At 39.9% G+C, this 10,167-nt stretch overlaps 1 protein-coding gene across 1 annotated transcript in view; it reads left to right on the forward strand.

The window, feature by feature from the left end:
• Positions 1–5,142: 5,142 nt before the first annotated feature.
• LDB2 (LIM domain binding 2) overlaps positions 5,143–10,167 on the forward strand; it is a gene marked incomplete at its 5' end in the record, with an annotated part of 50,916 nt that continues 45,891 nt past the window's right edge. Inside the window, one exon of the mRNA XM_010185966.1 lies at positions 5,143–5,315. Coding sequence (XP_010184268.1) covers positions 5,143–5,315 — 173 coding nt within the window. The remainder of the gene's footprint in view (positions 5,316–10,167) is intronic.

Raw genomic sequence — 10,167 nt, forward strand, 5'->3', positions numbered from 1 at the left:
TTATCGTTGCATGCCCAGATGAAAAAGCAGGAGCATGACCTAAGCATGTCCTTCCCTGAGAGGCAGGCCTTGGATCATTTAATATGTCTGATATTTACATTCTTTTTGTTTAGAATTCCCCAGGCATTGTACTTAAGTAAAGATACATAATATAGTTGTTACTGACCTATAAAGCTTCTTGCCTATGTTCACAGGATAGATTAATTAATTTCTGGACCACTTATATTCAGGGGAATGTCACAAATCTGCCTGTCTTTCTTCAGTTCTAGAATTGTCTCTGATAGGTCTCTGATCCACCAGAAAGTTACACAATATCACGTGTAGCCAAGCCGTTACACCACGGTACGTCATTCCAGCAGATGACAGTATTCTATTTTGTGCAAGAGTCGCTTCAGATATGCCTTTCCTAGAGACATTTTCATATAAACAGCTACTACCTGTTGCTAAATCCAGCTGATATTTGCCAGTTTGCTTGGCTCTCTGGGGATTTGCTCGCACAAATGAAGCAAACATTGAGGGGCAGTGCCTGCTTCTCATGGGAAATAGTACCTCCTCAGATACTCAGCTAGGGATGATGAGTGATACCCAGGACAAAATGATAATTTAAAGCAGCATTCCAGTGGTGTGGAATTAATTCCTGATTGCTGACGCGCAGGTGAATTCTCCTTCTAGTATATCCAGTATCTTACAATGCAGTGTGTCACATTTCACACTATAGAAATGTCTTTCCTGGGTTATGTGCCTGTAAGAGCCTGTTAGTATTTGTAAAGATGCAGGTATGAACCTATGTCTGCTTTCCAAAGCCTGAGTATTGGGCTCAGAGCCTCAACATCTTGCAGTCATAGCTGTTCTCATCCATTTTCACAGGCAGATGATACCGCATCTATTATTAATATTGTTTAATAGGTCTCATTAAAAGGCCTTCTTCCTACTTATTTATAATTTTGCCAAACCTGACCCAATAAAGCTGAAATTGGTTTTGCTTTTAGCTAGTTCTTTTTTATTTAAGCCAAAAAGGATTTCTTCTTTCCCTCAAAATGGAAAAATATTATTTTGTCTATATTACAAAAGTCTTTTTACTTTGTTTTTTAAATTACCTAGAATCTGTATGCTCTCAAGTAGGGTTGCTCACCTTTGTGGAACACGGGTTGCCTTTTGTCCACTGTGCAGAAATCTGACTGAATTTTTCAAATTTATAAATCTTTGTGGAAGCCCCCATTCGCAAGTACTCAGTACAGGCTTTACTAGAGTTTGACAGCTAGAATTTCCAAGGACCCCCTTTCCCAGGAACATAGTAAGGCTCCATGTAGAAGACCAGCAGGGCTATCTACATACCAACTGCAAAGAGTAACTGGACTTGTTGCAGCTCAGGGCTACTTGTACTTGTGGATATTTCTACTGCAGAGCCCATAGGGAAGGCTCTGCCAGTGCTGCATGCAAGAGCAGGAGCCCTTCCTTCCCCTGGTCTCCTGACGGCTGCACCTGTGATACAGGTGCCCCTGCAAAGGAAGGAACTTGACCTGAATGTGGAGGAAAGAAGATGGAAAAGGAGGGGGGGAAAAAAAAAAAAAAAGAGAAGGTAATAAATCAGGGCAGGATGGCATTGATGTAGGAGAGGAGAAAGAAATAGTAACTGGTAGGTGAAGAGTGAAGACAGAGGATGCTTAAGTAACGAAGAGTTGGAAGCAAATGAGAAAAACACGGGGAGCAAGGGAATGTTTTCCAAGCTGAAGGAATGAGAGATGGGGTTCATTTGGAGAAAGCATCTAGTGTCAGGAGGAGACAGTCTGGAGGCACACTGGGGAAAAGGGCAGAGAGAGAATCTTGGGGGAAAAAACCCACAACATCAAGACCCAAAAGGAGGGCTTGGACTGCTGAGGTAGGGAGCCTGGGACAAGGAGCTGGACAGTCTCGCTGGGTAGGAAGGGCCTTGAGAAAGTGGGTGTGAAGCTGGTGTTTTGGAGGAGAACAGGGAGACTGACACTCTCAGTAAGTAAGGAGAAGGAAGAAATAGATCAGGTGGATTTGGGAAGCTTTAATGAGGCTCTCTGAGCAAGAGAAAAAGGGGCAGCATGTGAGGAAGGGTAGGAAAGAGAAGACAAGGAGATACCAGAAGTTGAACTTGGAAGATAACTGATGCAACACAACCAACCATAAGGTGAGAAAACAGAGGATTAGATCACGAAGGTTGGTGAGCAAAGAGATTGCAGATAGAAAAAGAGCAGCAGTTGGATAGGAGACAGGGACTGGAAGATCTGGTTGCAGGGAACTCCACAAGGAAGTAGTCTTCAGCTGACTCTGGCAGAAGGTAACATGGTGTTGCTAAAATCCTGTTGAGATACACAGTGGCAGACACAGGTGGAGGGTGTACATCCACACCTGAGTGCATCCATCTGCTGCACGAAGGGAGGGAAAGTCACATTTGCCACATTGATATTCCTGTGCCCGGCAAAGTATTGTGTGTAGGCATGCAGCAGAGCCGAGGGTGTGTGCAATGTTCTTGAGTGCTCATATATGCAAGTATGTTCTGGAGGAGAAAAAAAATCAAGGTAAATTCCTTTGTACTACAAATGCACAAAGTTTGTGACGATCCCCTGACTCTATAAGAGCTGTTCCATAGCCTTTTGTTGTTCTTGGAAATACCATCTCCTGCACAAATAAGCTTTGTTACCGCTGTAGAGAGTTTCACATTTATCCTAGAAATGAAATTATCTTTTTAAGCCACTGAGTGCTCCAGCAAGAACACCAAAACCTTGAACCTGCTTCAGTCTTCTGTGGCAAGGCAACATGGTGAGCTGAGGACAGTTCTGCTTACTAATACAGGTTTCCATTAATGTTTCGTGTGGAGGTGAATATTAGCTATAATAATTTATGCTGGACATTCGCATTAGCTATTTTCAATTTTACAGACAGACAGGGTTTGCATGTGCATCTGTCATTGAACATCAGGTTCCATGGGGCATGTGTGCACTATTCCTCTTCATCCTTTTGGTCCCCCACTTTGTTGTTCACAGTAGCATATCCCTGTGGCAAACAGAGATAATGCTTACTAGGAAAAGTAGTGAGAATAAGGCATTTAATGTATTTCTGGCCTTCTTTAGTGTGTTGTAGCTGTGAATACAAGGCAAAAAGCAACACCACATGACCATGCTACTTTGGGAAAAGTCTATAAACTGCAGTTAAAATAATTTCAAGATATTTATGCAGTGCCTAAGTCACGTGAATAGAGGTTTATCACAATCAGTAGGAATGCTGGATTTTCATATCACACATTTGCTGCTTAGGATGATTAGCAGGAAATTTAATTTGCACTAATTAGCCTTAGGGGAGCACAAAATTAACTTGATGGGTAAATTTCACATTTTCCTATATGCCATACGAACACGGAAAAATCTGAGTTAAAGCCTGAGTTGAGTCCTGTACTGATATACTGGACTTTGTTTTTTCTAAATTAAATTAAATTAAAAGACTGTAGAAAATTAATATATGCATGGTGAGTGGGTAGGGTTTTTTAAGAGCTAGAGTTGTAGAATGTAGTTGTTCAACGTATTCATTGAATTGTCAGCCGTTTCCAGAGAGTGTGTTGTATTTATATACATTAAATTACATTAATATCTAACATTACAGCAAAAACTTTAACAAGTCCTAATTTTCTATATTTGTATATTTTCATTATGTAACGTGCATTATGACTGGACATGCAGGATTCCACATTGTAATGCACAGAGGAGAAACGGTTTTCACAGAACTACTGTGAAAACACCATACTTTTTAATTTACAACACCCACTTGCAAATACATTTTCAGGGTCAGGAGCCTTTGTTCGTATGCTGGCAAAATTCCTATGAAAACAATTTTTTTAGAAATTATTCTCAAAAGTATACAGCAAATGAGGGAGGCATGAGTCACCACATAGTCAGACAAATAAGAATTAGGTACTAATAAAATCTAATCTTGCCTGTTGATGGGGACTTTTCTATCTCTTTCTTCTAAAACACAGTTTAGATTGCTTGATTTTTTTTCCCTGTGTAAAATGGAGGCAGTTGTTATGTATCCACCACTCAGAATTACTGTGGATTGATTAATACATGCAAAGCAATGAGTCATTTGGTATGGAAGTATCACTCTATTATAAACTGAAGTGTTCTGTCATACCGGGCTTGAGGTTGCATCCAAATTTATCTGTAAAAAGGGAAATGGAAAATATCAGTTGCATACAAGATAATTGCCTTTGATGCCAGTGCTTCTGCTAGTTTGTGCATCTGAAATACACCCAGAAGCTCACTCTTACTATTACATATTTGGAATTAGACCTTGTAGTACTTATCTGAAACTGCTACTGAAGTGAGAGGTGTTGCTTCAGTTAGAGTTTTGCCTGCGTAAGCATCGCAGAATTGGGTACCTTGAGTCCACATTTTGGGGGTTAAGTAGTGCGTATAAGCTAGTTCAGGCATGTGCTCAGACTTTCTAGCCTATGACACAAATACTTCTGGTCTATAAAGAGATCTCAGATAGGCTGTGGCTAGTCACATATTGTGTAACATGTATTGTATTGCATTCTCAGGTCATTCTTCAATCCCCAGGACTCTGATTACTTAGCAGTAGCCCTCCTATTCAGTCAAGTGTGTGTGCATATGTGTGTGTATGTGTGGGTGGGTGTATATAAATATACATGCGCCTGCACACAGACTAACATATATGTGTACACGACCCCTTTTTATAAATGTGCTTTGCTTTTTTGGGTGTATGAGTACTTTTCTGTAAATGCTCATAACTTGTATTTATACATTTATGAGTAATATCCAACTTTCAGTCGTAATTGACACCAAGTGGCTTTCTGTATAATAATTACTTTGGGACAAAAAACCTTGCAGATGGTTTCAAGAGTGACTTTAACTCACCATCAATGCAAAATGATTAATTAAGATGAGCCCACTCCCTCTGAATGGAGAAAGCCATTTTCATTGATTTCAATGGGAGCAGGCACAACTTCATTTCTACAGCAGGCAGAGAACATGTATTATATTCATTAAATGAAAGTTTGATTTCATTGCGCTTAAAATTATTCATGTTCTGTTAGCAAATGATTTGATTTTATAACCTAGAGCATTTGCTGAATTCTGCTTTGTATTTTCCTCACAGCAATTGGAAGGACCCTCATTCCTCGTTATTTTAGCACTGTCTTTGAAGGAGGTGTAACAGACCTGTATTACATTCTCAAGCACTCAAAAGAATCATACCACAACTCATCCATCACAGTGGACTGTGATCAATGCACCATGGTCACTCAGCATGGAAAACCCATGTTTACCAAGGTAACAGGGAAGACTTGTGTTGGGTTTTTTGTTGTTTTGGGGTTGTTTTTTTTCCTTTTCAGTGTGTGTAAGGCTGAAAAATATTGGCTGTTGCATTTTTCTGGTATACTGAGATTATTTCTAATACTGAAAACCCTTGAAGCCATTTAATTACTATCTTCTATATTCATTACGTGACTGGAAAATTCTGTGGGCATTCTCTGCAATTCTCCCAAAAAGACTGCAAGAGAAGCACGTAATGCCAGCTTGCCAGAACCATCAGTTGTATGTGAATTAAATTCAACCTGCCCATCTCCTTTTCTCTGGGCTTGATTTTAAAGCAACAATAAGATGTCACATTGCTGGTACCTACCATTTTGGATGGTATGCGTTACACTTGATACTTACCCAATCTAAGGACTATAAATCGCTAGGAAAATAGTGATTTAGTACAGTAGGATGCCAGTCCAAAGGGCAGTGAAGTCAATGGAAGGAGTCAACTGATTTAAACATGCTCTCGATCAGGCAGTTAGTGATTATTCAATATTTGTAATTGATAGTGAATTATCTTCGTGAATCGTACAGTTCTAATCTTGTAATTAAACTAAGTGCCAAATGTTTATTAAAAAAACAGTACCAAAAAGGTGGAGAATACAAATTTAAAAATCTCTTATATTATAAAAATCAGTGAAGTGATTTTCAAAATGGAAATGTACCTTTTTGTAAATTAACAGGAAATGAAGGTTTTCCATCTTGTAGCTGTTCATATATGTGAATTTTAACCTTTTCATGGAGAAAAGCACAAAAGGAGAAGGGACAGAAGGAAATAACTCATCCATGTTGCCCTTGGTTTCCAGGACTGCAGAGGTTTTAGAGTCAAAAAAGTCACCAGCTGGTGACAGCATCTTGACCAGGGCCCACATGCCTTATGCTGTTTTAGCATGTATGAGTCCCATCCCTTCATAGTGTCTTCAATGACATCTTCATGGCTCTTGGAGTGGGGCTCAAAGCAGAGGAAAAGGAAACCACTGGTGTATGGAGCACTGGTGAGCTGGGAGGTGTGCATGTAGTGCTGGTGGTCTTCTAGCTCTCCCACTCCAGCCCCTGTGACTTACATAGACGTGGAGGGAGAGATACAAGACAAGGTATTCCATGGTAGCACCTCTTGCCATGAGGTGTTTTGTGTGGTGGCCGTGTGCAGAGGACATCGTGAGGGTGTACAGTAGCTGCTTCTTCACGTAGCTCCCTAAAATGATTTCTGTCATTTCCCTTTGTGTTACCTTTAATGCAACAGCAAATAAAAGGAAGGTTTTTTTGAATCGGTAAACAAAACCACACTTTTCTTTATTCAATTAGTTTATTTTACTTATCATAACAGCACATTACAGTGGTGTTACTAGGAAAGGAGACTGGTATTCAGCAAGTCAGAGACAGGCCATCAGCAGGGACCGGGCTGGGTGCACACCTTGTGTGAGGGGGCCACCATTGCATCCTGTAGCACCACGCTATTGTGTGCAGTGAGTCTCCATCTGCACTGCAGCCCTAGCAGCACACAGCCTGCTGCAGCCCTGACATTTCTGTTGTAGATTGCCATGTAAACCTCTGTATCCTGATAGAAAAGTTCAGGTGGAGATGGGATTTGGATTCTATGAGAAAAATTAGAGGGTTTTAATGGCTGTATGTTTATAATATGACTGTGTTAGTAAGAGCAACTTTGAAATAAAATGCAGTAGTTGGTTGAATAAAGGAGAAAGGAATATACTACTCTCTCAGAAATAAGTTAGAACCTAATGTTGCCACAGCTGTGTACAGGTAACTTCTAGCAGAGATACTGAGGGCACAGATCTTGTACCCAAAGGTAAACTCCAACTCTCACAGCATCAGTGGGGGAACAGAGCAGACCTACCATAATAAGCAGCACTCCAATGGACTGCATAGCTCCTTAGATCATGTCTAATTTGACCTAATGAAACTACCACAAAGGGTTTTTTCATGCAAAAATACAAACTAAGTATTTGTTGATAGCTGTTTCAGTTTTACAAACAACTAGTAAGCTACAAATTCACTCACTTCTGATGTAACGGGCTGAAACAGTTCTCATCACGTACTGAATCAGGAATCCACAGCTGCATTTTATTCATTTCAACATTTTCCTAGTTAGAGTAACTCACTGCATACTGCAGTATTGGATGAATATATAAAATGGCATTTTCTATTTTTTTTCAAACATATATGGCTAGAACATGCCTAACAGTAAGAATATGAATAGGCCAGCTTGTCTTTAGAGGGCAAGAGGTCCTTATGAAGTGTCACACACTTCAAAATTGTTTTATCAGCATACAAATAAATACTGTAAAGAATTTAATACAGTTCAATGGCCTGAATTAAATCACGTAAAACAAGAGGCTGAAGCCCTGACTACTATGTTTGTTTACTTGGCAGATGCAAATTTTTTTTGTTCCTCCAAGTAAAGGAAAGACTTAGGAGTCCTCCTAAATCCGTTTTCATTGTGTTTACCGACAATCCAACTTTATGTGTAGGCAAACTGTTTTTCTGCAGTTAGTGGAGTTATATTCCCTGACAGACTGGGAGAAGCAAGCTTCACCTTCATCAGTAGAGAGTGAGCACCCCGTGTTTGAGCTGGTTTCTTTCTGTGCCCAGCAGTGGGGCCATCAGCTGGATTTTGTAGGTGAAGCCCCTGAAACTCAGCGACTTTAATCCTTACTGACAATCTCAGGCACTTCCCAGATTTGTATAAGCTTTAGGTTTCTTTTCGAACAATGACTCAGGTTTGAGAAATGGTAGTTAATAAAAGGCAAAGACTTGTAAAAGGTGCCTGATGCTAGGAGAGCGAGACTCTGAGCAATAAGGCACAGGACCAAAGTTGGTTTTCATAGGTGTGAGCAGTTGAAATTCCTACAATTAATAAGTGCAGTGAAGGGGTTAAAACACTATTGGTTAGTTTGAGAAATGTTCTTTTTTAGTTTTTTCCTGGCCTAGTCTAGAGCAACCACGTGACTTACTGAATGCCTGCCAGCCTCTTTCTTGTTGATCCTCCGGAGACCATCTGTGCTGGGGGCATTGATTAGAGTGTGTCTGCTGGGATTACATCTTTTCTGTTGCCATGCCAACTAATCAGCTGATTTTGGTTACCACAGAAACAAAATGTCAGAGCTCACAGTACGGTAACATGAATTCAGCACAACAGAAAATGTTTTCTTAATTGGAGACCCTTTTGATTTTTTGGATTCTATGTAAAATGCAGCTTTAAAAAAAAAAAGACGCCCATTTAAAATAAGAACTGCACCAATTTTATTGATTAAAAGCACTGTGTAAAATTCTGGTCTACATAAGGAAATTAAATTCCTTTATAAGATGTATAAATTTTTACCACTGTGATATGAGGTATGTGTTTCAGTTTTTCTATTAACATTTGTTAATGCCAGTGCATAAAGTAAATCTGTGAAGAGCTGTGGGGCTTTGAGTTTAACAGAAGAAACATTTGAGAAGCCACAGGTATTATTATTAAAAAAATACTTTAAACCTGAAATATTTTTATGTTAGCTAGTCGGTAATCAGGATCATTGGCCTCAACACAGTACCATTAATATAAACTGTTTTTCTTCTTGTATGGATCCTTATGTGTGTGCGTGTTTACCCCTGGGTAGTTTCTCATTGTAGTGAAAATCAAAAGCAGGGTCAAATGACAAAATAAGTCACATTAAAAATTTGAAGGCATCACTAAGGTATGTTGAAAAGGGCGGATAAGAACCTGTTGCAAGATTCTTCTTCATAGGTCTACAGTAATTTGTCTATATAGTATGCCTGTTAAAATTACCTATGGGTTTCTGCAGAGACAACCAGGAGGAAAAACTATGATGACATTAAGTGAACTATTAACCAGAAAAGCCACACATTGCCCAAGTGGGAACTAGCCAAGTCTGAGCTGGAGCTTGTAAAAAGACTCAACAGACTCAACTGAATCTGGGATGGATAGCTGTTCAATCAAACACTAGTTACATTAAAATTATAGTTGCAGGAACCTTTTCTTTGGAAAGCTGTTACACCCTGTTTCCACAGTATCTCTCTACCCTGCACATGCAAGTTTACTTTGAAAAGGAGTTGTAAGTCTAAACTTCCAATTTAAGGAAAAAATCAACAACAGAGGGAATTAATCTTCAGATCATGCATCATTTAGAGTACTGCAGTCAGGATACAATGCCGGGCAAGTGTTTTTCACCTTAAAGACCACCACAGCTGCAGCATTTTATCCGCATAAAGTTGTGGGCAGTTGTTTGAAAGTCCCCAGTGATTTATTTTCTTTGTAATTTCCAGGCAGTACCCACTTGTTGCCCTCATTCCTCCCATATTTTCTCTTCTTTCTCAGGCAAGACCCCTCTCAAAGCTGCGTGAGCTGCTTTCTGTGGAAGCAGCTCCGTTGTCCACAATTGCAACCTCTCCTTTGCTGCCCCAGCTCTCAGACCTGCTGTGGTAATGCAGCTCATACAGCCCGATGGCAGACACCCTGTCTGGCTTTCCTTGGAAGGGGGGGATTGATAAAAATAGATTAGAACTGTAAGAAAAATAAAAATGGGATAAAATGACTGGAAAAGACAAGAACACTTGGAAAAGGCAGGAAGGAAAAAAAAATAGGAAAAATATCAGGTTTGGCCACAGGCTTTCAGGGTACTGTGTACTACAACTGGACATGAACGGAAGGTTTATCTGCCAAGCTATTGTAAGGAAAGGGCAAGGTAAAAGAGGTTGGGAATGGCTGGTTCAACAACTTGACATCAAGTGCGCACAGTTGCACCACAGCCACCTCCACTACAAGGTTCAGTCATTAATTAGCAGTAGCAAACTGCGAGGGAAA

This window comes from Mesitornis unicolor, unplaced genomic scaffold (genome assembly GCF_000695765.1).
Source record: "Mesitornis unicolor isolate BGI_N332 unplaced genomic scaffold, ASM69576v1 scaffold18606, whole genome shotgun sequence".
NCBI lineage: Eukaryota > Metazoa > Chordata > Aves > Mesitornithiformes > Mesitornithidae > Mesitornis > Mesitornis unicolor.